General features: G+C 45.6%; 1 protein-coding gene across 2 annotated transcripts in view; it reads left to right on the plus strand.

Annotated features, from left to right (window-relative positions):
- The window catches only part of LOC117877393 (NACHT, LRR and PYD domains-containing protein 3-like), a 138,842-nt gene that overhangs the window by 33,252 nt on the left and 78,214 nt on the right, over positions 1 to 27,376 (plus strand). Inside the window, exons 2-5 of one of the 2 annotated variants that reach the window (XM_034770486.1) lie at positions 3,726 to 4,048; positions 9,380 to 9,418; positions 10,623 to 12,345; positions 23,633 to 23,722. In XM_034770486.1, coding sequence (XP_034626377.1) covers positions 3,748 to 4,048; positions 9,380 to 9,418; positions 10,623 to 12,345; positions 23,633 to 23,722 — 2,153 coding nt within the window. In that variant the 5' untranslated portion in view covers positions 3,726 to 3,747. Of the gene's footprint in view, positions 1 to 3,725; positions 4,049 to 8,199; positions 8,330 to 9,379; positions 9,419 to 10,622; positions 12,346 to 23,632; positions 23,723 to 27,376 lie in introns of those variants that run through there. The other variant, XM_034770487.1, reaches the window with a different exon arrangement.

The raw sequence follows: 27,376 nt of genomic DNA on the forward strand, positions 1-27,376 counted from the left end.
GTGAAGCTAAGATAAAGGAAGGTGTCTTTGTTGGTCCTCAGATTCGTGAACTTCTTCGAGATGATGCATTTGACCATGCACTGCGTGGCAAGGAAAAGACGGCATGGAAAGCCTTCCAGTTAGTGGCAATAAATTTTCTCGGAAACAAGAAGGCAGACAACTACAGGTTGTTGGTGGAAAACCTCCTCAAGGCATACAAAGCCTTGGTTGCAACATGTCGCTAAAGATACATTTTTTGCACTTTCATCTAGATTTTTTTCCACCGCACTGCGGAGCAGTGAGCAACGAGCACGGCGAGCGATTTCACCAGGACATTGCAACAATGGAGAAACGCTATCAGGGCAAATGGAGTCCATCGATGCTTGCAGAGTATTGCTGGACAGCGACAAGAGATGCTCCATTTAATGAATACAAAAGACAAGCCAAGAAGCACCGAGTAGACACTGAATAGGACTAAACTATGTTCATAATTTTTTTTTGCCTTTTGTTTCATAATAAATTTTATTTATATAACCCTTTTGCTGCTTTTTAAAGTGTTACATAAACAGGACAGGTGAAATAGTATCACGTAAAGCAACCATAAACACATGAAAAGACCTAGGTTTACAATTTATGATTAAAACTCTACTATCTGCACAATATACATAGACATAAAATGTAAAAACTTAAATATCTTAGAAACAGTAGCCAATCAGTTGTTTTAATTGTCATATTTGAATTCAGCACATCAAAATACATAATAAATAGTACATTTTATCTCTGAAGCAGATGACTTCTCAAAAATTGTAGACCAGTGTAATTCTGTGTTCAATGCAGGGATTGCGTGTTGCATGTGGAATAACACCTGGGGCCACACATTGAATCAGGAGGGTGAAAAGAAATATTGACTCGCTGTCCATTCAGTGAATGAGGCAGGGTCCTGTGAGAAAATGGTTTGTGACCAAAGGCTGTATCTTGGTGCAGACGTACCAGGGGGCAGAACTCAGCCTTTTGACTGCTTGACTTTGTAACATAACTGTCTTTTAACATAGGGTTTATTTGTTTGATGTATGACAGTGTACTCCCAGTTATCCGAATAGCATGGGGGACACAGAGATTATTCGGATAATCAGGAGTTCGGATATCTGAGAGGCCAGGGCATGGCCCTGCTCGCTCACTCCCGGGACAGCGGGACTGCAGAGGGCTTCTTGCGCTGCCACAGTGCCAGTGACATCTCATCTGATCCCTGCACTTTGCACCTGCACTCCTGGCAGGGCAGAGAAGAGTCCTAGCCGGGGTTCTCTGCTCTGCACCTCTAGGACCACAGCCTCCCTTCTGCACCTTGCACCTGGAGGGATCAGGTGTCAATGATCCTGTGGCAGTGCAGGGAGCTCTCTGCAGGTTTGCTGTCATGGTCCTACTCACTCATGACAATGGATCTGCAGAGGGTTCCCTGCAGTGCCATGAGGCTGATGACACACGCTCACCTGCAGGCAGAAGGTCTTTGCACTATTACCCGAACCTCTGAGATACATGCTGCAGAGGGGATGTATTTCAGGCTGGGGGACAAGGAAGGAATTTGGATAGTGCTGTGGCTCAGAGAACAGGATTTTGGATAAATGGGAGTATGCTGCATGTGTATAAGAGCTGTTCCTGAAGGAGGTGTCCTGGGGAGTCTGTCTGGGCTGGAGTTGTGAGTACAGGCTAATGGACACAGTAGGAGACCAAGCAGAAAGAGGAGCCATCGCACTCACCTCACCATATTCAACAGATGAGGTCTCTGCAGCAGTGGTTATACTAGTCACTCTGCCCAGAGTTTTGATACAAGGAAATCCAGGCCTCCTCTGAAGCCCCTCATGTGGGGACCCACATACAGTTGACCTTCTGGCATTCTTCCCAGCCCCTCTGTCCTTTTCAGCAGAGACACTATCCTTGGACAGATCCTCAGCTGGTGTAAATGAGGATGGTTCCACTGATGTCAGCAGAGCTGTGCTGACTTACCCTAGGGGAGGATCGGGCCCCGGCTGTCAACCAGGCAGAAACCCCCCATTCTGGGACCCTCCTAAGCAGAGAGGGACCCACGGATTCCTTGTCACCATTCTTCTCATTGCTCTGCTGAAATGAACAGCGAATGTCCTGTTCCCACTTCTGAATAGGGACAGGAGTTTCTGGGGACTGCAAACGAAAACAACAAATGTGATAAATTCTTATTGTAACAGAAACCAAAATGAGAACACAAAGCCCCAAATGGTGCAGGGTGTCAAGTTAGAAGTCAGCTCTGGGGGCTTTGCACCCAAAGAGGAGCAAATCTTTGATGGAATAAAGGAGTTTACTTTAGAAAGACAATGGCAATAAAGAATCTCACAGGGGTGTATCAGCAATGCCTCCTCTTCCCCTCCATTTGTCAAGCAACAACTCCTGCATAATTCTAAAAGTGACATGTAAAGCTGTTTCATGCTCATTTTTTAAGTGTATGAAATTCCTGGTCCATGAAGATCCAGTTCTGCTCAATTTATTTTTGTTAAAAACCCTGTTTTCATGATTTGTAATTTAAAATCATGATTCTGCCCCCTCAGAAAAATGAGAGTGAGAAGGACTTACGCCCCACCGCCTACTGATATCACTGTTACTTGCGTATCTAACAGATGCAGAGACCGTTCCCCATTCTCTGTCACACTCTGTACTTTATACATTGTTTATTTGTCTTGGTTAAAGCTTCTACACTACTTTGAATCTGGGTATTTTATTTTCCTCCAGTACAGAGTGTGTGGGAGGGGGAAGGAGATGAACACGTCTATGGAGTTTGTGATATCACTAGTCGCAGAAAACACATGTGCAAACTGCTGAGGCCAAAGGGGTGTGTCCCAAAGGGAAGTTTCCAGGAGGAATAATAAACAGACAAAAAGAGGTGTGTGTGTGTGTGTGTGCACGCGCGCGCAATTAGTGCTAGGAAGGCTGAAAAAAAATATGAGGCCTGCTAGAGAAATTGAGAGAGCTCTGAAGGTCAGCTTTGACTGGAGATATGTTACTTTGACTTTACTGCAGAAATAAACTGAGCAAATAATTTCCTGTTCCTCTTGTCATCTGTGTTTGAGCATTGAGAAGACTGAGAGAACAAATCAAATGAGAGTTACCAGACGTTTCTAATAGCAGTCTGGCTAACGGTAAATATATCATTCTCTGGTGATAGACTACTTCTAATCTGAACACGTTACAGTTTACACATTCAGGTTGTGGGACCTGTCAGAATGGGCCCTAGTCAGTATATCAGAAGTTACTGTTGTTACCCTTCACCTTGCTGCTCTGGTATCCAAAACCCTCCTGAGGCCATGTGAAGCTAACAGTGGGTCTCAGTACACATGTTCTCATACTCTAGGACTGTGATGTACAGGTTCCAGACTGCATTGGGTTGTTTTCTGAAATATTTTAAATTAGGGGGGTCCCATCTCTGTGTTCTGAAAGCCATGTCAATGATAAATATTATAGCACCTTTCAGCCTAGATCCTCAACAGCCTTTGCATACATTAACTAAGCTGCACAACTCCCCTGTATGCTAGAGCTGTATGATTATCCTCACTTTATAAAGGGAGAAACTGAGGCACAGAGCGAGATGAAGTTCAGTGAGTCCTTTGTGAGGCAAAGCACTGAGGAGTTACAAGCCCCAGTATTGCTTTGCTTTTTTCTACATGGGAAATATTGTGATTATTCCATATTAATTATTAACAGAAATGTACTTTGTATTTTAGTTTTGTCTCCTGATACCCACGGATGGGAAACCGAAGCAGCAGAAATCTCACTGCTTGTATGAGAAGTGATCTGCTCATACGAGCCCTCGACAACCTGTCTCAGGAAGAGTTCAAAAGATTTAAAGACAAATTATCACACTCTGACTTTGAGGGGAAAGGTAACATCCCTCGAGGTCAGCTGGAGAATGCTGATAGGATAGACACGAAGAACCTCCTGATGCAATTCTATGGTGAAATTGCTGCGGTAGAAGTAACCACAGATGTTTTCACTCAGATCAACCTCAGAGACGCTGCTGCTAAACTCAGAGAAGAGAGAGAGAAAGGTAAGAAACTAAGTTACTGTAAAGCCTGGGAGTCTGCCCCCGGGCAGGAGCAGAACAAGAAACAGGCTGATGGCAGAAATGACAAGTTCTAAATCCCAGCCGGAAGCCAGGGGGACTCAGAGCAGAGATTCCCAGAGTGGGCCAGATTCTCTGACCTGCTCCAATCCCTTTTCACCATTCAGCTGGCACAAGCGGAGCAGAGTCAGCCTGTAACTCAACATCTGAAGATATCCCTCGGGTGGGGGAGTCCCCTGTGGTTGCAGAGCAAACATAGCAGCGCAGAATGTCACAGACAGAGAGAGGTGAGAAGGAGAAGTAACTGGAGTTCATGCCCAGCCACAGCACCATTCTTTGAGGACATGCCCAGGTTGCTCTAGCTTGTGCTAGGGCTGGGATGCAGAATCAAGGAACTGTAACTAGAAGCTGATCACAGCAGAGAGGCTGGCCCAGTATGTTTCCCCAAACAGCTGACTTGCCCAGTGAGACCTTTCTGGGGTTCCAGGCAGGAACTCTATCTCCAAGGCTGTTTTTAATTAAAGAAACAAATTCAGTGCAATACAAACAGCCAACACGTTTTTTGTCTTTAATTTTGAGATGGGGGGAGAGGTTATTTTATTCCCCTGAGTTATTAAGTAGCCAGCAATCCTGGAAAGCTGCAGTTCCTAAGGCCCCGGACTCCATCCGGAAAATAATAGTATTGTGTTAGCCACACAACATTCCAGGATGATGTGTTGTTAGGAGCGCACTAATGGGCCATTAATGTAGCCATTAATCTCTGTGTCAAATGAGCACTCCATGGATGTCCAATGCTACATGCAGTATAAGCTAAGTGGTGATTTCTGATTTGGTAGCTTTTTGCAGCCCTTTTGCACTCACTAGGCTCAATCCTCAGCTGTGCGAGAGCAGCACCCGGTGCAGCTGATGGCAGGAAGACGAAGGTGGTTTTACAATAGCCCATTCTGGCAGCAGAGCCATAAGGGTCCATTCAGGCAGCTGGCAAGACACACAGCCAGCCATGTCTCCAACACAGCTCCTATGCTGGCCTCCACAAGGTGCAGTGGGTACTGCTGGTTACATAGGCCTTCCCTGTCCCTCTCCCCAAGGATTCCTTCACACAGTGGAAATCCCCAGGAGGCTGCTTACACTGGCTGTATGGCCCTGCTGCATCATCAAAGAGGCACAAATGGGCCATATCAAGGCTGATGATGTGGTGCAATTTGCACAGGTGCAAATGGCTACACAAGGTGCAGGGCAGTGGAGAATCAGACTCCCTGTTTTCAGTTCTATAAAAATATTATTTGGGGATTAAAAATTCCTCATGCTGTGTGACAGCCCAAAAGTAAGTTTGGGGAAGTATCATAATACATTCATCCTCTTGAGGTGCTTACCTGGAGGGGGCGGCGGGGGGGGGAAGGGGCGAAATATCTGTTTAAAAAAATTCTGTCCTGCTTTATTATATATAAAGAAGACTTGAGTGTTTAAAGTATTTTTTGTTCAACTCAAGCTTCTGATATGTGGTTGTGAGAAAATATATCTTCAAAATATTAATGCTCTGGATGATGGGATGGATTGCACCCTCAGCAAGTTCGCAGATGACACTAAGCTCGGGGGAGAGGTAGATACCCTGGAGGGTAGGGATAGGGTGTAGAGTGACCTAGACAAATTGGAGGATTGGGCCAAAAGAAATCTCATGAAGTTCAACAAAGACAAGTGCAGAGTCCTGTACTTAGGACAGAAGAATCCCATGCATCACTACAGGCTAAGCAACAGTTCTGCAGAAAAAGACCTTGGGATTACAGTGGATAAGAAGCTGGATATGAGTCAGCAGTGTGCCCTTGTTGCCAAGAAAGCCAACGGCATATTGGGCTGTATTAGTAGAAGCATTGCTAGCAGATCAAGGGAAGTGATTATTTCTCTGTATTCGGCACTGGTGAGGCCACACCTGGAGTATTGCATCCAGTTTTGGTCCCCCCCACTACAGAAAGGATGTGGAAAAATTGGAGAGAGTCCAGCGGAGGGCAACAAAAATGATTAGAGGGCTGGGGCACATGACTTATGAGGAGAGGCTGAGGGAACTGGGGTTATTCAGTCAGAAGAAAGACTGAGGGGTGATTTGATAGCAGCCTTCAACTACCTGAGGGTGGGTTCCAAAGAGGATGGAACTCGGCTGTTCTCAGTGGTGGCAGATGACAGAACAAGGAGCAATGGTTTCAAGTTGCAGTGGGGAAGGTCTAGGTTGGATATTAGGAAACACTATTTCACTAGGAGTGTGGTGAACCACTGGAATGGGTTACCTAGGGTGATGGTGGAATCTCCATCCTTAGATGTTTTTAAGATCCGGCTTGACAAAGCCCTGACTGGGATGATTTTGTTGGTGTTGGTGCTGCTTTGAGCAGGGGATTGGACTAGATGATCTCCTGAGGTCTCTTCCAACCCTAATATTCTGATTCTAAAACATCTGCCCCTTTAATTATAGGGTTGAGAAAGCTTCCACACCACTTATCTGGGCTCGCAGTGAGACCCCTGCCAAAACTGGGGATGACTAAATGCAGCTATACTGAAATTTCTTGGGTTTTTTTAAAGAAGAAAAACATCACTTCATTAACATGTTTTGCTTTGTTCTTTGGTAGTTTGCTTCCAACCCTTTCAGATTGTTTGTTTTTTATAATACCCAGCTCCAATATAGGACTTTTCATTTGCAGATCTCAGTGCTCATACATCAAAAAGAAAGATTCTATGGGTATGTCTACATAGAAATGTAAGCCTAGAGTTAGTGGGTCTTGAGTCAGCTGACCCATGTTAGGGAACCCTGGGTTTGAGCATCTACAGTGTATTTTAACCCTAGGTTAAGGATTTTTTGACCTGTGCTTGAACCTAGGGTTCTAGCCTCCACACTGCAGTGCACAGACCTGAGTCAACACTCTAGCCCTAAGAATACAGTGTATTGTGGGAAAAAATCTAATGCCTACCCTGTTTCCTATCTGTGAGGGTGCTATTGATGGGATTCAGCTGCCCATAAAGGAGCACACGAATACATCAACTGCATAATTAGCACCTTTGGTGGCTGTCTCGGTAGAATGACTGCAGTTTGTGAAGGCTTTATACTGAACTACCATCTAACCTGAGAGCTGGGCTCTGCACCTCTAGGCTGAGTCACAGTGGTAGGAAAACACCCATGTGCTCCTGTTCTGAGGATAATTAGGATGTCAGTCTCCAGGGCTGCCCAACTAGTAAAACAGAACTTTGCAATACTAAATTTTTAAAAATGGACTTTTGAATTAAGCTGTTTCTGGTTTTTTTTTATTATTATTATTTTTGTCTGTTTTGAAGTTGGGCAAAGGAAAGACACATTACCACCTCATGCTGTTTGCTGCCAGCTATGGAGCGGTGCAGTGTTTCCACAGGGTTGGGGTGCAGGGTTCTCCAGAACCCCCCAGGGATTCCTTATCCCTGCCCCACCACACCCCGGGAGACTGGGATAAAGAATCCCTGAGAGTCTATGGGATGTTTTGGAGATTGCTCATTGCCCTCACAGTGCATGCCCATTTCCACTCATTGCCCTCACAATGCGTGCTGCCCACACATCTCTAGAGATGTAACCCCAGGGAGGGCAGTAGGGGCCAGGAGCAAGGGACAGAGAATAGAATGGGAGCAAGCAGCTGCCTTGCAGGGATGGGGAGCAGCAAAGTTCCCAGCTCATGACAGCCAGGGGAGAGATGACTCCGAATATCCTGTCACCTGGGAGCTGTCTCCCACCTGTTAGCCTTGCTCCTGGCAAGCTCTGCACAGAAGCAAGGATGCACTGCGGGGAAAGCTAACACCATAGGAGTGTGATGGGGTGGCCTAGGCCCAGAGGCCTGTGATGGGCTATAAGACTGCATTTTTGGTAAGATCTAAGTTATCATTTGACCTGGGTCTGCGGCTGATCCTTTGGAATTGGAAAAACCTTTTCTTTTATATGATGAGATAAGATTTTCAGTAATCATCATCATATCTGACAGGTGTGTCTGGATGGAGGCCTGAGGCTGGGCACTTTGAGGGAACTGCGTTGTTTGGATTTCTGAGTAACCAGTGAGGTACTACAGAAGTTGTTTTGTGCTGGCTTGGTAAATCTAAGTATTGGAATATCCACCAGCATTTGGGGTTTGCCTGCTCCGTTTTGTTTGCAGTTCACCCTAACTGAGTGACCTCAGCTAGCTCCCACAGGCAGCATCGTCACACCAGGGCTGAGGCTGTTTAAAGACTGAAGATGCACCCGACCAGAAGGGGCACTTGTGAGAGGTGGGTGCCATGCCATTACGAGGAGGCTGCGGGGAAGGTTTTTGGCTTATTCCCACTTGCCACCCTGACAGTGCCACAGCTGGGGTACCCCTGCATATGCAGCCCCAGGGGGCCCAAGAGCAAGGGCCAGAGAGCACAGCGGGAACAAGCAGGTGCCATGCAGCGAGGAGGAGCTGGAGCTGCCACCACTGAAGGAGGCTGTAGGGAAATGTTGGGGGCTGACTCCCACAACAGTGCATGCAGCCTAGCCACCCCTACACATGCAGCCCCCGAGGGGCTGGGGCAAGGGCCAGAAAGCAGAGTAGGGATCACACAGCTGCCCTGCAGAGATGGGGAGCAGCAGGGCTCCTGGCTCAGCATGGCCAGGAGAGGGATGACTCCCAACATCCCAGTGGTTGGGAGCTGCCTCCCGCCTGGCAGCTTTGTTCCTTCGTTCGGGTAAGCTCTGTGCAGCAGCGAGGAGGAGCCAGAGCAGGAGCTGCTGCCATTGGGAGATGAGCAGGATCAGGGATCATGCTCAACCAGGCAAAAATAGTGCTTCCACCTGCTGGGCTGGCTGCCTGCAGCGCTGCTCCTCTGCAACCAGGATCTCTGGGATACACCCAGAGGACTTCGAGGACCCAAGTCAAGCCAGGGCTACGTGCACACACAAAAGCAATAGGGCTTGGATCCTAGATCCCAGCTTAACATGGGCTCAGACCCTCCAGCCCTGCAGGGTCCTGGGACCCTAGATCTTAGCCCTAGGTTAGCACAATTGTTGCATGGCACAAGAGGGATTAAACTTGTGCCCAGGCTTACACTGTTGTGTAGACATACTGTAAGTGGCTACTCTAGTGGTTTAAAAGAAAAAGAGTATTGCATCTGATGGCCTTTTTGAACAGGTCACTGAACTAGTGTCTCCAAAGAAAGTCTCTTTGCCTGCCTCAGCTGTGGGTTTTCTAGGGAGCTTATTAATGCAGAGAACCCTGTATGAATGATTTGTCCCAATGTCCTGAACTGCGTGACACTGATTTTGGATACACTAATATTCATGTGAAATTTCTCTTTCAGCTTTGGGTCCTCGGCAAACATCTGAAAGATCAGTAAATGGTATGTGACATTCCAATAAAGAATTGCATTGCATAATTATCAGTGATTACCAGCATTAGGCTAGATGAGCCAGTCATTCGGTTTACTAGTAGAAATAATAAGTAACATCTCAGAGTGCAGGCTCATCAGATCACACAGGTTACGCGGGGTTGGATGGGGGTTGAGGAAATGAATGGGGAGATCTCCAGGAAAGAATCAGGTGCTGCAGAACATGGTGCTGGTGAGTAGGTGGAGCTCTTGTCTCAGAGGCAGCAGGGCCGGCTCCAGACACCAGCTGACCAAGCATGTGCTTGGGGCGGCACCTTGGAAGGGGCGTCCAATCTTGTGGTGGTTGGGGGGCGCTCGGGGTTTGTTGTTTTTTTGGTTCAGTGGGGTGGCGCTCGAGGTTTTATGTTTATTTGTTTTTGTTTCAGCGGCGCGGCACTGGGGGGTGGCGGGGGCTGGCGTGGTGCTCAGGGGGGCGGGGGTTTTGGCGGCCCGGCGTGGCGCTCAGGGGTGGGTTTCGGCAGCCCAGCCCGGCGCTGGGGGGGGCAGGGGTTTTGGTGGCGCGGCGCTCAGAGGGGGTGAGGGTTTCAGTACCACAGTGCTTGGGGGCGGGATGTTATGGCGAGGCGGCGCTCTTTTTTTTTGCCTGGGGCAGCAAAAAAGTTAGAGCCGGCCCTGAGAGGCAGTACTGACCCAGTGCAGCAGCATGATGCTGGAAGACACTCTCCTGCTAGGGACGCCATCTTTTAAAGGAGGCAAAATAACTAGAGGTCAACATCTGTAGTCCCTGCAGGTGCTATGGCACTTTTTGAAACCTCGGCGCCCTGCAGAAATTTTAGGTTATATTTAGTTATATTCTTTGCACCTAAATTCCCATTATTGTTTCCATTATACATAGAATTCTTCATCACTTCATGCCCTACTTTGTTAGAGTTTCATTGTGCACTGTTAATATCTGACAGGTTTCACCGTAGAGGTGGCTGCATTTCAGTAACTGGTGAAGTGATTCTTATGTATATGCACAGAAGGTCTGAGCCTACACTTCTCTTACATCACTGATTTCAATGGGACCACTGATATGAGTAAGGACTAGGACCATAGTTAATTTACGTGGGGACACTTTGCGATGCAAGGGGCACTATAAACTTACAGTACCAGTATTTAAATAGCTTTATTGTATCATTACAATAATATCTAATGCTTCTTGTCATTAACTCAGCTTACAGCATGAAGTATAGAGAACATATAAAAAATGAATACAGCGCAATAAAAGAAATGAACGCTCGTCTTGGTGAGAATGTGAAACTAAACAGCAGATACACAAAGCTGATCATTACAAATGAACATCGTCATGAAAAGCAGAGAGAACATGAAATAATGGCCCTGGGACGGAGACATGCAGAGATCATGACTGAGCACGCTACTCCTATCACCATAGGCGATTTATTTGAATCTGATGGAAAGGAACAATCACCACAAATTGTCGTGCTGCAGGGAGCTGCAGGGATTGGAAAAACACTGACAGCAAAAAAGATCATGTTGGACTGGGCAAATGAAGAACTGTATCAGAGCAGGTTTGATTATGTTTTCTACATAAATTGTCGGGAAATTAACTTTGACAGAGAGCAGAGAAGTGTGGAAGATTTGATTTTAGGAAATTGTCCTGATCATAATGCACCAACTAAAGAGATTCTGATGACTCCAGAAAAACTCCTGTTCATAATTGATGGTTTTGATGAACTGAGATTTTCCTTTAATCAACCAACAAGTAATCTGTGCTCTGATCCCTGTGAGAAGCAGCCAGTGGAAATCATACTGAGCAGTTTATTTAGGAAAAAAGTGCTTCTCAAATCTTACTTACTAATTACTACAAGACCAATTGCCCTGGAGAAACTTGGGCGGTGTTTGAAAGATGAACGTTATGCAGAGATCCTGGGGTTTTCTGAAAATGAGAGAAAAGAATATTTTTACAAGTTCTTTGAGAAGGAAGAACAAGCAAGCAAAGCCTTTAACTTTGTAAGAGACAACGAAATGCTGTTCACCATGTGCTTTGTCCCCATTGCCTGTTGGATCATCTGCACGGTTCTGAAACAGCAGCTGGAAGCAGGTGAAGATCTTGCACAAACTTCCACTACAATCACTGGAGTCTACATGCTCTATCTCTTCAGTTTATTAGAGGGTCACAGCAGCAATTCAAAGCAAAAGGTACAAGGTAACTTGAATGAACTTTGCTCCTTGGCTGCAGATGGAATCTGGAGGAAGAATATACTGTTCGAGGAAGAAGATGTCAAGAAACATGGTTTAGATAAACCTGATTCCCTCTTTCTGAATGAGAACATGTTTCAAAAAGGCATTGGCTGCGAACGTGTTTACAGCTTCATTCACTTGAGTTTTCAAGAGTTTTTTGCAGCTTTGTTTTATGTGTTGGAGAAAGAAGAACCTGTGAAAAAGTCAGCAACTGCTATACAACCTGTGGAAAAATTGTTTGAAAAATGTGGAAAATCTAGGAATTATTTAATGTTAACAGTGCGATTCCTGTTTGGTCTCTTAAATAAAAAGAGAATGGAGGAGATGGAGAAAAATCTTAGCTGCAAATTTTCACCCAAAGTTAAAAATAATTTACTAACATGGGTTAAAGAGAAACCCTTTTTGTTGTTGTTCAACTATGATAAATTGCCTTCTGATAAGGAGTCAATGTTTTTCTATCTGGATTATTTTTACTGTTTGTATGAAATTGAAGAAACTGAATTTGTGCAGAGTGCAATGAATCATTTCACGGAGCTAAAATTAACTAATCATACCTTTACCAAAATGGATCAAATTGTTCTTCAATTCTGTATAAAGAATTGCTGTAAACTGGCGTCAGTTTGTCTAGAGAACTGTACTTTTCTAACTGAAGACCTGAATGAAGATTCCCCAGGACCACGCGAGTGGCCACATCGGTGAGTGTTATCTGAGCTCTAAAAATACCTATGTAACTTCTTATATTTTTAAAACTTAAACACTGATTTTTTTCCCCTGTAAGTTTTCATAGCTCAAATCGCCAAATGACCCACCATAAAAGTGGCTCAATTTAGTGACAGACATTTAAGACTGGGAAGGACCATGCCCCATTCACCCCAAGCCTTAAAAGCATGGAAATAAGACTTTGAGAAAGACTTGTAGGTTTTAGAACAAATGTTGAAGGAAAGAACACTTACACTCATGGAGGTGAACAGGAAAGGGGATGTTATACAACATTGGTTTATCAAAGGTAGACCGTGCCAGAGTACATTGATATTATTTTTGAGATAAATTTTTTTTATATACGGGAAATGCAGTAGAGCTAATATATTTGGACTCTAGTTTAGCATTTGACATAATACTACATGAGAAATGAGTAATTACATTAGAAAAGATGGGGATTAGTATAAGAATTGTAAGGTGCGTAAGGAACTGGCTAAAGAGGAGATGACAATGGGTTATGCTGAAAGGTGAACTAGTGGCTGGAGGGAGGTTACTACTGGAGTTCCTCAAGGATCAGTCTTGGGACTGATCTTATTTAATATTTTCATTAATGTCCTTGGCACAAAGGCTGCATCTAACACTTGGAACTAAGGGTGCGATTCCCAGCTCACATAGCTCTCATTGAGCTAGCGTGAGTATTCTATGTGAGCTGGGAATCAGACCCCTGGCTCCAAGAGTAGATGTAACCTGACTGTGCACATACAAGCCTGAAAGGAAGATGTAGGTGTCTCATGACAGGGCCTGATGCTTCTGAAAGATATCTGACTCATGTTGTTAGTGCTTGTTGAGTTTTTCACAATATATGTGAGAGCAAGGTCAAGAGACTCTCCGATAGGTTGTAGGCAGAGTGGAGTGACTTTTGGTTTGTTATGAACAGGGAGAGAGCTTCCTCTAATCAATAGACGTCTTCATCACCAGGGGACCCAGAATCACAGATGCCTGGCCTTGTGCATGTTTTGAAAGCAGAGCACAGGGCAGTTAAATGTGGAACTATTAACAGCATGCATTTGCAATTAGAGCTCAGTGCAAGTACATGGATCCTGAGGCCGTTGCCACAGGTATGCCCTGCGTATGGTCTCATGCTGAGGTCTTGGACTTCCCTCTCTCTGGGCAGAGGAGCATGTCCAATCTCATCTCTGTAGTAGTCGCCAGGATGCCAAAAGTTACCAGCAGCTAGCGCAGCAAATGGGAGAGAAGGATACTGCTGGGTTGAGTTCCAGAGACATGAATATGACAAAGCCAAAGAGTAGCAGCAGAAGTATAAAAGTACCAAGAAGAACGAGGGCTCTGGTGATGTGTCAAGTGCATGTCCATACAATGAGGAGTTGAGCAAGATTTTTGCCTAAGAATAAGAGCCTGAACAGGAGGAGCACATACTTGGCAGATATGTGCTTTCTGGGGAGCTGAGCTGTGCACTACACCAGGCCACCGCTTCCCGCAGCTCCCATTGGCCGGGAATGGCAAAACACTGACATTGGGAGCTGTGAGTGGCCGTACGTGCGGACGCTCAGGCAAACAAAGCATCTCGCGGCCCGCCAGGGGCTTACCCTGAATGAGTCACATCCCAAGGTTGAGAACCCTTGCACTACACAACCATGCACATTCATTGCATGCATCTCAACTTGTTTGTTCCCCTGGAAGTACTGAAAGTACCCAAGGTCCATTGCCAAGGGGTTGTGGGTGAAAATGGGATGCTTTGAAGCACTGAGAGCTGAGTGATTTTTTGTTGTTGTTGTTGTTGAAAACCATAGTCTATGGAAACAGTCAATAGTAGTGCAAATAATAATAATTGTGTCTTTATCTTCCATTTCAGGGATATGACTCCCATTATTTTAGAGACAAGTATGCTGGCTTTGGTTGGACCCAACTGTGAATGCCAGTTCAGGACAAATTGCTTATAGCAGGGCAGTTACAGCCCAAGGCTGGGGTTCCTTTGCACACCAAGGCAACCAAACCAGCCAAACAGAGAAGACTTCGGTTTTACCCCACTGGCTAACCACAAGTCACACAAGCAATTCCCTTAAACACTCCAGTTTCCCAGTATCATCACCACTGCCACTCATTATGGGGATGAATGGGTATGAAAACCAATACCTCAGTAAAAGAAAAAAGGTTCTCCCGATCCCAAAGGACCAAGCCCCAGACCCAGGTCAATATACAAATCAGATCTTACCCACAAATCACGCTATTGCCAATCCTTTAGAATCTAAAGGTTTATTCATAAAAGGAAAAAGATATAGATGAGAGCTAGAATTGTTTAAATGGAGTTAATTACATACAGTAATAGCAAAGTTCTTGGTTCAGGCTTGTAGCAGTGATGGAATAAACTGCAGGCACAAATCAAGTCTCTAGAGTACATCCACAGCTGGGATGGGTCATTCAGTCCTTTGTTCAGAGCTTCAGTTTGTAGCAAAGTCCCTCCAGAGGTATGAAGCAGGATTGAAGACAAGATGGAGATGAGGCAGCTGCCTTTTATAGTCTTTTCCAGGTGTAAGGACGCCTCTTTGTTCTTACTGTGGAAAATTACAGCAAAATGGAGTTTCGAGTCACACAGGCAAGTCACATGTCCATGCAGGACTCAGTTCTTTACAGGCAGCAGCCATTGCTCACATGCTATCTTGAACATTTCCAGGAAGACTTCTTATGACTCCCAAGATCCATTATCCATTAAGTGTTTCTTGATTGGGCACTTCTTGCAAAATCCTTTCTCAAGAAGCTGACCAAATGCTTTACTAAGGCTTCTCAGAATCAAAACACATTGAGATACAAGTACATAGCCAATATTTATAACTTTAATTACAAAAATGATACACACATACAGCTAGCATAATCATAATCAGCAAATCATAACCTTTCCATAGACACCTCACACGACAACCTTTGTACAATATTTGCTGCAAAGATATAACAGTGGTTGCAACAATGATCTATACGGTTACAGGTCATATTAATAACATCACACAAGCAAAGAACAATAGGTAATTTCGGTTGCAATTGTTCCGTCTCTGAACAGAAATTACACCTTTAACAGTGAGTCCACGTCTGGGAGAGGAGGCACACTTTTTAAAGTGAAAACAAAATAGATTATTTCCCCTAATTAATAGTGAATTTTGTCCCAGTGTCCTATATATTTCCAGAAAAAAAAGTTGAGAATACATATCTGTAATTTATGGTAAATTACATAACAGGGAGGGTGAAATTATCCCCCAATCAAACTTTATTAAACCCAGGACCTTCAGAGTTGAGGTTAAACTTAACATGTTTGAATTTATTTTAAGACATAGAAATGCATAGTTAGGGGACCCAGGCAACAACAACTGTCCCCTGTAGTGACACCATGCAATAACCAAATACTTATGACCTAAAGCACTTGTAATCACAGTGTTTTGGGCTTCACAGTTTAGGGAGTGCAATCCAGACCAGTGAGGGGTTGTGTCATCTCACAATGCCTTGTTGCTGTAGCTCCAGACCTGGGCTGCTCACAGCCAGCCAACATGAGCATGCAGGTCACACGCTGAGTGCCTGTGTATAGGACAGCCTTGGTCCAGCAGACCCTGACCCCAGCAGCCTGCCAGCACCACGCCAGCCACTCTGGCTTCCACGAGCCTTAGTTATAACCAGCAGGATGACTCCAATGTACTCCAAGTCCTGAATTTCCCCAAAACTGTGTGCCTATAATGTCCATCCCTCTCCTGGACAGTTCAGAGAAATAATAAGGTTCCTTTGTTCCATTAAGGAGACAAAACACACCAACTTGCCAAATGAACTGGAGATGACATTCACTTTAGTACACTCACAACACTGTTGGTTTAGATTAATAGTAAAACAAGTTTATAAACAAACACAGATAGGATTTCAAGTGAGTTCAAGTATAAGGAAAAAACTTAGAAAGTTAGAAGTAAAACAAAACAAAATACACTTCTAAAAGTCTAAAACTTAATCTAGCAAGGTACAATTTTTGCCTAAGTAGCTTTCTCACCTATATTCAGTTTCCAGAAACATCAACACCCCCCCCCCCCACTCCCCCAGGTTGAAGGACCATCCTTTTCAGTGTCAGACAACTGGGATAAGGGCGGTCTAGCCTAGTGGCCAGGGTCAGAGCCATAGTCAGTGGTCAGAAGCCAAAGCCCCCGGTAAAACTCAGAGACAGAAACTGGGTACCAGAATGAAGGGTCAAGCTAGAGTCCATAGAGAGGAGCGAAAGCCAAAGGTCAAAACCAGAAGTCAGGAATTGGAGCAGGAAGGATATCAGGCAAGGATGGGTTCAAGGCAAAGGGCAGAACAGAGGCAAGTTGGGGGGCAAAGCAGGAGCAGGCACAGTGGTGGGCATGATCATTGAGCAGCGAGCAAGCTGCTGCTATTGCTGCTGCCTTAAGAGCTAGGCTGCTGGCCTCTGCAGCCAATCAGGTTGCGTGGTTAATCAGGCAGCCTGCTGCAGGCCAGCTGTGGGGATGAGGCTGCCCAGAGACTAGCTCTGCTGCAGGCCCTGATTCCTGACACTACCGCCCCTTTGAGGGCACTGTCTAGGGGCCACAGGACCTGGCTTCTCAGGGTCAGTGTTGTGGAAGACATGCAGGAGGATCAGGGCATGGATGTGGTCTGTGGGATCCCATGAACACTCATCTGGGCCATGCCCATCCCAGTCAACCAGACAGTGTAGTTTTCCCTGGACTCGACAAGAATCTAGAATCTGCCAAACCATGTTTTCTTCTTGGCCCTGAACTGTTACAGGTGGAGGAATGGGAGTTTGTAGTGGTTTTCTATAGTCACCTTGTCTGGGGCCCGATAGTCAATAAATGGACACAAGCAGCCATGTTTCTTCTTGACTAAAAAAGATTGGAGCACCTGCTGGGGATGTGAATCGGCAGATGAAACCGTTCTGAAGGTTCTCCCACAAATACAGGTGGAGAGCCCAACGTTTGGGTTTGGAGAGGGCAGACATCCAATCGAATAGGGTCTCGGCTTCTCGCTGGAGATTAATTGGGGAATTGTGAATGTGATGTGGGGACAGGATGTCCACATTCCCCTCGTCAAAAACATTAGTCAAGTCATGGTATCTGTGGGAGATCTTGGTCACAGCAGGTGGGGCCATGCAGGGCACTGAGGGTCTTGATGGTTCTCCTGCCTGCAGGTCGGGATCTTCCAGTGGATGACATGAATGACAGACTGCAACGGTGTGTTTCTAGGATCCTGGGAGACAGGATAGCCAACAATGCCTGGAAATAAAATATAGGGTCCTCTTCTGCCAGTGAATCTGAGGGTCATGGGTGGTAAGCCAGGGCATACCTAGGATAATGGGAACATGAGGGGCCCACATTAATCCAAATTGTAGGGTTTCCTGATGCCCCCAGAGGGTGATAACTGTTACTGGCATGACATGGCAGGTTACAGGTCCTGAGGAGAAGAGAGACCCATCAATAGTCTCAACCAGCTCTGGAAGGTCCTTCCATAGGGTGTGAACCACATGCGTCTTAACAAAGTTTACATCCATGAAGATACCTAGAGGCCCCAATTGGGGCCTCTAGGGTGATCTTTCATTGTTTACCAGTAGTCAAATTAATAGAGGTGTCCAGAGCTGCGTTGGAAGCTGACTTGGGGTCTCTGTGCTGTGATAATTGTTGCCTGTGGGTGCTGGGAACTGCTGGAGAGGGAAGAAGAACAGTTCAGCCTGGTCCCCACCCCAAGGGCTGGGGATGTGGCATTTCCCAGCCCCGGTTCTACCCAAATCTTTACCGAACACATTAAGGCAAGATGGCCGGGTCCCCACAACATAGGCACAAGACTGAAACCCGGCATTGGTGCTATTCCAAGTCAGAGAAGTGCAAGCAAACCTGGTGGTCTTGCATGAGCTCTGATGCTAGGGAAGACCTGTGTGCCTTGGGTGTCGGAGTCCTGAGGAGTGGTGGCTTCTAGAAAAATTGAGGTACACTCACAACATCACTCTTTGAGGCAATCATAAATTGTGATGCACAATTCAATCAGGCTGTCAAACTGGATAGAGACTCCACCCAGGCAAGCTCATCCTTAATCTCCTCATTTAACCCCAGGAGCAAATGGTGGAGCTGTGCTGCCTCATTCCACCCAGTGTCAGAAGCCAATGACAAAATTCAGCAGTGTACTTGGCTATGGGCTGATCTCCTGCTGTAAGGCCTGAAGGGCTGCCTTGGTGGTCTGCACGCTGTTGGGGTCACCAAAAATGATGGACATAGTGTGAATGAATTTGTCTAATTGATGCAAGATGGGGCTGGACTGTTCCAGGAGTGGTAAAGCCCAGGCCAATCCAGCAGCCTCCTATTGCACGGCTAATCCAACAGCCTGCTGCAGGCTAGCTGTGCTGATGAGGCTGCCCAGAGACTAGCTCTGCTGCAGTCCCTGATTCCTGACACTCAGCCTGTAAGAACTCTCCCCTCCTCCATCTGTCCAGTGATGGATGCCAAAAATGGCTTTCTGCTTCTGCTTCTGCTTTTATTTCCTAAACTTCCTTGTTACAAGAGGCAAAATGACCTCCTGCTGTTCTTCCCTTCCTGCGGGCTTTCCATCCTCCTGCTAATTTCTAGGCAAATAGGGCTTCCATTGTTTCTCATGCTACCGTGCTTAATTTACATAAGAGCCAGGTAGAGAGCTGTGACATTTCCGCCTGTCTGGGCAGACTGTAAAGCCCAATATCAAGTGTTAATATGCACATTTTACAGTGATATTAATCACCAGTGTCATTAGCTTTCAGAAAAGACCTCACTCTATACACCAGGAGTGGCCAATCTTACTGACCCTCCGAGCTGCAAGACATACATGACCTGCCCCATGGGGTGGCGCCTGCTGGGGCACGGGGCACGGGGCTTCTGCCCTGATGCCCCCCAGGGGGCTAAATCTCTTAGAACCCCCTCCCTGAAGGGCCGAAACCCTTTGTCCCACCACCCCACTGCAGGGCAGAAGCCTCAAGCTCATGCCAGCCCAGTCTGATAGGAGGAGAATGGGGCAGGTGTGTGCGTAGGGGGCTCTTTGCACCACAAGCTTCTGTCTCCTGCTGGCAGGGGCGGCTCTACGTTTTTTGCCGCCTCAAGCACTGGCGGTCCGCCGGTGCTGTGGTTTTGGCGGCATGCCTGCGGGAGGTCCACTGGTCCGGCGGCTTCGGCGTACCCACCGCGGAATTGCCGCTGAAGCCACGAGACTGGCCGACTTCCCGTGGGCATGCTGCTGAAGGCGTCCTGCCTGCCACCTTCTCAGTGACTGGCAGGCCGCCACCCCGTGGCTTGCCACCCCAGGCACGCGCTTGGCGTGCTGGTGCCTGGAGCCGCCCCTGCCTGCTGGGTATAGATGCTTGATAGCTTTGTTCATGTGGTATGTAAAAATCGGCCTTCATTGTCTTTGCCTGAAGATTCGGCTGGTCAAAGGATCAAATACACATTTAAAGGTTCACCTCCCCAACAGCTTGAGTCATGCCCCTCCCAGGCACGCCTTCCCCTTACCCTCAGTAGCTCCTCCCTGTGGCTCCCAACTGTTTGCTGCTGCCTCTCCCCACAGCCACAGTGTCATAACTATAAAGGGAAGGGTAACAGCTCTCCTGTATACAGTGCCATAAAATCCCTCCTGGCCAGAGACTCCAAAATCCTTTTACCTGTAAAGGGTTAAGAAGCTCAGGTAACCTGGCTAACACCTGACTAAAAGGACCAATAAGGGGACAAGATACTTTCAAATCTTGGGGGGGGGAAGGCTTTTGTTTGTGCTCTTTGTTTTGGGGGTTGTTCGCTCTTGGGACTAAGAGGGACCAGCCATCAATCCTGGCTCTCCAAATCTTTCTGAACAAGTCTTTCATATTTCAAACTTGTAAGTAAACAGCCAGGCAAGGCCTGTTAGTTTATCTTTGTTTTCTCAACTTGTAAATGTATTTTTTGCTGGAGTGTTTATCTCTGTTTGCTGTACTTTGAACCTAAGGTTAGAGGGGGGTCCTCTGAGCTCTTTTAGTTTGATTACCCTGTAAAGTTATTTTCCATCCTGATTTTACAGAAAGGATTTTTACCTTTTTCTTTAATTAAAAGCCTTCTTTTTAAGAACCTGATTGATTTTTCCTTGTTTTAAGATCCAAGGGGTTTGGATCTGTATTCACCAGGGAATTGGTGAAGAGTCTCTCAAGGCTACCCAGGGAAGGCAATTAGCTTTGGGAGTGGTGGCAGCGGACCAGATCTAAGCTGGTAGTTAAGCTTAGAAGTTTTCATGCAGGCCCCCACATTTGTACCCTAAAGTTCAAAGTGGGGAAGCAGCCTTGACACACAGTTTGCAGCTTGCCAGCTCCAGGAGCTTCTGCACAGGAAGGGGGCCCAGATGGCAAACCCTGGCATAAATCGGGGAGTGGGGGTGCACATGACCCTGTGTGCCCCTCCCCAGGAGTCATCTCTGTAGGCCAGAAGGTACCAATAGCTCACCTACTCTGACCTCATATATAATATAAGCTGTAGAATTTCACCCACTTACCCCTGTATTGAGTCCAATAGGTTGTATTTGGCTAAAATATTTCTTCCAGAAAGGCATCCAGTCTGGATTTGAAGCCATCAAAAAATGGAGAATCCACAACTTCTTTTGGTAGTTTGTTCCAATGGTTAACCGCCCTCACTGTTTTTTTGTTTGTTTGTTTGTTTTTGGTTTTTTTTAAGTGTCTCATGTGAGTTTGTCTGACCTTAACTTCAAGTCATTGGGCCTTGTTAGGCCTTTCTCCACTAGATTAAAGAGCCCATTAGTACCTGCTGTTTCCTCCCCATGTAGGTACTTGGACATTGTAATGAAGTCACATCTTGATCTTACTTTCGCTAAGCTACAAAAAATTGAGCTCTTTCAGTCACTCACTGGCATTTTCTCCAGCCCTCAAATCATTTTTGAGGCTCCTTTCGAGTGTTTCAACAACCTTTTAAAAATATTGACATCAGAACTGGGCACAGCATTCCAGTATCAGTCTCACCATTTTACATTTGTAAAATCACCACTGAGGAAGGCTGAAGAGGGCTGGATTGACATTTTTGATTCTTGTTGTCTTTGTCGGTTGCTCCATATTAAGTGGCAGGACAAGTTCAGCAATGAGGATATTCATAGCTGAACCCAGCAACCGCTTCCATCAGCACTTGTTTGGGTTTGGCGGCTTTCTTGGCATTGACACATTATTAGGATGGGAGATTCACAAATTACAAAAATATGTTTACCAAAGAATGCTGCTACATGGTCAGTGGTCATATGGGAGCCAGACACTTTGGTGGTGCAATAAGAATGAGAATAATGTACATAGATTGGGATTTTATGATGGTCTGGCTGGATTCTCAGGTAGCGATTGGGTGGTGCTTGATCTGCAAGGAGGCTATGTCCATTTGAGATTTGCCATGATGATAATCCAGCACTATTTCTTATACAGATGCTGCCTTAAAATTAACTTGCCCTCTTATGCTCTTTGGTGTCAGGATCTAATAAGCCACCATTTCTGCTTAGTTATGGGGATGTCACTTCACAAAGTGTAACACCAATCACACATCGCTGAGTGATAGCGATACTTAAAACTGTAAGCAAATACTCATATTTTTGTTTTTTACTTTGGTAGATAAATTAAAGTCAACTCTCTTGGTTAGATACAATAGGAATGATTGTGTATATCTCCAGAACTGATTTAAAAAACAATTGACCAACACAAAAGTATTCTTTCCAGTAAATTTAAAAAGTATGGATTCCATGAATGGACTATAAGGTGGACAGACAGCTAGCAAGATAGTCGGGCTCAACGGATAGTGATAAACGGTGATCTTGCATGCAAGTTAAAAAGGGATTGGATGGATGTACTATAAGATGGATAGAAAGCTGACTAGATTGTCGGGCTCAATCGGTACTGATCAACAGCTCAATGTCTAGTTGGCAGCTGGTATCAAGCAGAGTGCCCAAGGAGCTGGTTTTGTTCAACATCATCATTAAAGATCTGGATGATGGGATGGATTGCACCCTCAGCAAGTTCTCAGATTACACTAAATTGGGGCAAGAGGTAGATATGCTGGAGGGTAAGGATAGGGTCCAGAGTGACCTAGACAAATTGGAGGATTGGGCCAAAAGAAATCTGATGAGGTTCAACAAAGACAAGTGCAGAGTTCTGCATTTAGGATGGAAGAATCCCAGGTACTGGTACAGGCTGGGGACAGACTGACTAAGCAGTAGTTCTGCAGAAAAGGACCTGGGGATTACAGTGGGCAAGAAGCTGGATATGAGTCAGCAGTGTGCCCTTGTTGTCAAGAAGGCTAACGGCATATTGGGTTGCATTAGTAGGAGCATTGCCAGCAGATCAAGGGAAGGGATTATTCCCCTCTATTCAGCACTGGTGAGGCCACATCTGGAGTATTGTGTCCAGTTTTGGGGTCCCCCACTACAGAAAGCATGTGGACAATTTGGAGAGAGTCCAGCGGAGGGCAACAAAAATGATTAGGGGGCTGGGGCACATGACTTATGAGGAGAGGCTGACAGAACTGGGCTTATTTAGTCTGCAGAAGAGAAAAGGTGTGTGTGTGGGGGGGGGGGGGGGGATTTGATAGCAGCATTCAACTACCTGAAGGTGGATTCCAAAGAGGATGGAGCTCAGCTGTTCTCAGTGGTGGCAGATGACAGAACAAGGAGCAATGGTCTCAAGTTGCAGTGGGGGAGGTCTAGGTTGGAGATGAGGAAAAACTATTTCACTAGGAGGGTGGTGAACCGCTGGAATGGGTGACCTAGGGAGGTGGTGGAATATCCATCCTTAGAAGTTTTTAAGGCCTGGCTGGACAAAGCCCTGGCTGAGATGATTTAGTCCTTGGGATGATTTGGTCCTGTTTTGAGCAGGGGGTTGGACTAGATGATCTCCTGAGGTCCCTTCCAACTCTGATCTTCTATGATTCCATGAAAAGCATAAAGCCACTGGAGACATTCCCATTAGTGTGAGTTTTTAGAACTGCATGTGAATGCCCAGAGAACCACAGGTTCAAAAAAAGGATAGGTTACACTTAGGAGAACCTATTCTATTTGACTCTGTGTATTTAAAGTACATCTTAATGTATTTGATATATTTTTGATTTGGAGGATATAGGTATGAATGTATTTAATTAAAATGGCAGAATAACTCCTACATAGGGCATGATCACATAGATAAGAGCCTATTTTAGTATTCTGGAAATAGAATTAAAACTTGTCTCCAGAGAACAACATAGAAAATATTTTTTTCTCTCTTTTCAGGGCACAACATCAGGATGAGTTGCATCATTCATCTATTTACCTGCTCTGTCAAGCACTGAAGGCTTCAAACTGTAATTTAAAGAAACTAAGGTAAGAAATTACTTCCTTTTTTAAAAATGCCCTTTTTACTGCTGTTATCCCAGAAATGCTGCAGCCAGGCAGCTCTTCACCATAGCTGCTGAGGAATTTGTTTAACTATCCAGTCAATGGGGCAGATTCTCAGTTGGTATAAACTGTCATAGCTCCATTGAAGTCAAATTACACCAGCTGAGTATTTGCTGGAATATCTGTGGGGTTGGCTTATATGGCAGCCTAGCGGTTCAACAACATTAACCCCAATTCCCATCTCAACAGGTAAGCAGGAGAGACAGAGTTAAGCAGTGTGGCTGGGGGTGGTTTAAGGTGAGGAAAGACTCAGGAGATTGGCAAGAAAATTTCAAGTATTTTAATCTTAGGTATTTCTAAGGTGCCCATCACCGTGGTGTCTAAGCCCTGTACCAGTCTATTTGTTTATCATTCATGTATCCTCATTGGACCTCATTTCTCCCTGATCCAAAGGTGGGGTTTTGGGGGGGAGCAAGTGGTGGTTTTTTCTCTCTCTCTCTCTCTCTCTCTCTCTCTCTGTATCATTGTGATGGTTCTCGGGGCACCCAGGACTGAGAGTCACCTTGTTACCCCTTGAATCACTGAAGTCCACAAATCATGGTTTAAAAACTTCAAGTTACAGAAAATTCACCATTTACACTAATTTAAACTGACAAGTGACGATGCTCCATGCTGCAGAGGAAGGTGAACCCCCCCACGGTCTCGGCCAATCTGACCCAGGCTAAAATTCCTTCCAAACTCCAAATATGGCAATGAGTTAGACCCTGAGTATGTGGGCAAGACCTGCCTGGCAGATACCTGGGAAAGAATTATCTGAGGTAACTCAGAGCCTTCTCCATCTAGTGTCTCATGTCCGGCAGTTGGGGATTTTTGCTACTGGCAGTCACCAATGGGCCACATACTATTGTAAGCAGTCCCATTATGCCATCCCCTCCAAACCAACCTGATCTCCTTCTTTGAGAAGATAACTGATTTTTTAGACAAAGGAAATGCAGTAAGAGCTAATCTACCTGGATTTCAATAAGGCATTAGATACAGTTCTACATAGGAAATTATTAGTTAAATTGGAGACGATGGGGATTAATATGAGAATTTAAATGTGGATAAGGAATTGGTTAAAGGGATGACCGCAATGGGCCATACTGAAAGGTGAACTGTCAGGCTGGAAGGAGATTATTAGTGGAGATCATAGAATCATAGAAGACTGGGGTTGGAAGCGGCCTCAGTAGGTCATCTAGTCCAATTCCCTGCTCAAAGCAAATCATCCCGAGGACTAAATCATCCCAGCCAGGGCTTTGTCAAGTGTGACAGGGTCAGTCCAGATGGCTACAAGAGAGCGGCTACATTAGCTCCAGGTTAAGCAGGTCCCTTTTCCCTGGGTAAGATAACAGGGGCTATTCCAGAACACTCAGGAACTTTCTAGAAGTAATTAAGGCAGGCAGGTAATTAGGACACCTGTAGCCAATTGGGATGTTACTAGAATTAATTAAGGCTAATCAGGACACCTGGTATAAAAAGGCTCTCACTCCAGTTAGTGAGGTGTGCGTAAGGAGCTGGGAGTGAGAGGACATGCTGCTGGAGGACTGAGAAGTACAAGCGTTAACAGACATCAGGAGGAAGGTCCTGTGGTGAGGATAAAGAAGGTATTGGGAGGAGGCCATGGGGAAGTAGCCCAGGGAGTTGTAGCTGTTGCACAGCTGTTCCAGGAGGCACTCTAGACAGCTGCAGTCCACAGGGCCCTGGGTTGGAACCCTGAGCAGAGGGCGGGACCGGGTTCTGCCCAAGCCTCCCAACTCCTGATCAGACACAGGAGGAACTGACCTGGACTGTGGGTTCTACCAGAGGGAAAGGTCTCTGGGCTGTTCCCCAACCCACATGGTGAATCTCTGAGGCAAACAAATCTGCCAATAAGCACAGGACCCACCAAGGTAGAGGAGAAACTTTATCACACAAGCTAGGCCTTAAAAACCTCTAAGGATGGAGATTCCATCACCTCCCTAGGTCACCCATTCCAGTGCTTCAGCACCCTCCTAATGAAATAGTTTTTCCTAATCTCCAACCTAGACCTCCCACACTGCAATTTGAGACCATTGCTCCTTGTTCTGTCATCTGCCACCACTGAGAACAGCTGAGCTCCATCCTCTTTGGAACCCCCCTTTCAGGTGGTTGAAGACTGCTATCAAATCCCCCCTCATTCTTCTCTTCTGCAGACTAAATAAGCCCAGTTCTGTCAGCCTCTCCTCATAAGTCATGTGCCCCAGTCCCCTAATCATTTTTGTTGCCCTCTGCTGGACTCTCTCCAATTTGTCCACATCCTTTCTGTAATGGGGGACCCCAAAATTGGACACAATACTCCAGATGTGGCCTCACCAGTGCTGAATAGAGGGGAATAATCACTTCCCTCGATCTGCTGGGAATGCTCCTACTAATGCAGCCCAATATGCCGTTAGTCTTCTTGGTAACAAGGCACACTGTTGATTCATATCCAGCTTCTTGCTCACTGTAATCCCCAGGTCCTTTTCTGCAGAACTGCCGCTTAGCCAGTTGTACCAGTGGTTGGGATTCTTCTGTCCTAAATTCAGGACTCTGCACTTGTCTTTTTTAAACCTCATCAGATTTCTTTTGTCCCAATCCTCCAATTTGTCTAGGTCACTGTGGACCCTATCTCTACCTTCCAGCATATCTACCTCTCCCCACAACTTAGTATCATCTGTAAAAATGCTGAGGGTGCAATCCATCCCATCGTCCAGATCATTAATAAAGATGTTGAACATAACCGGCCCCAGGACCGACCCCTGGGGCACTCCGCTTGATATCGGCTGCCAACGAGACAGTGATCTAACCAGCTTTCTATCCACCTTATAGTCTATTCATCCAAGCCATACTTTTCTAACTTGCTGGCAAGAATACTGTGGGAGACTGTATCAGTCTTGGTAACATTTTTATTGTTGACCTTGGCACAAAAAGTGAGAGCGTGCTAATAAAATTTGCAGGTGATACAAAGTTGGGAGGTATTGCCAATACATAGGAGGACTGGACTATCATACAAGAAGTCTGGATGATCCTGTAAAATGGAATAATAGAAACAGGATGAAATTTAATAGTGCAAAATGCTAGGTCAGTCATTTAGGGACTGAGAACAAGAATTTTAGCTATAAGCTGGGGACTTAGCAGTTGGAAGTAACAAAGGAGGAGAAAGACCTGGGTGTATTGGTTGATCACTGTGAGCTGTCAATGTGGTGTAACCATGAAAAAGACTAATGCAGTCCTAGGGTGCATCAGGCGAGGTATTTCCAGTAGAGTCAGGGAAGTGTTAGTATCATTATACAAGGCACTGGTGAGACCTCATATGGAATACTGTGTACAATTCTCATCTCCCATGTTTAAAAAAGATGAATTCAAACTGGAACAGGTGCAAATAATGGCTACTTGGATGATCCTTGGAATGGAAAACCTACCTTATGAGAAGAGACTCAGGGAGCGTAGCTTGTATAGCCTAACCAAAAGAAGGCTGAGCAGAGATATGATTGCTCTCTATAAATACATCAGAAGGATAAATGCCAGGGAGGAAAAGGAATTATTTAAGTTAAGTGCCAATGTTGACCCAAGAAGAAATAGATATAAACTGGCCATCAACAA

Source organism: Trachemys scripta, chromosome 4 (assembly GCF_013100865.1).
Source record: "Trachemys scripta elegans isolate TJP31775 chromosome 4, CAS_Tse_1.0, whole genome shotgun sequence".
Lineage (NCBI taxonomy): Eukaryota > Metazoa > Chordata > Testudines > Emydidae > Trachemys > Trachemys scripta.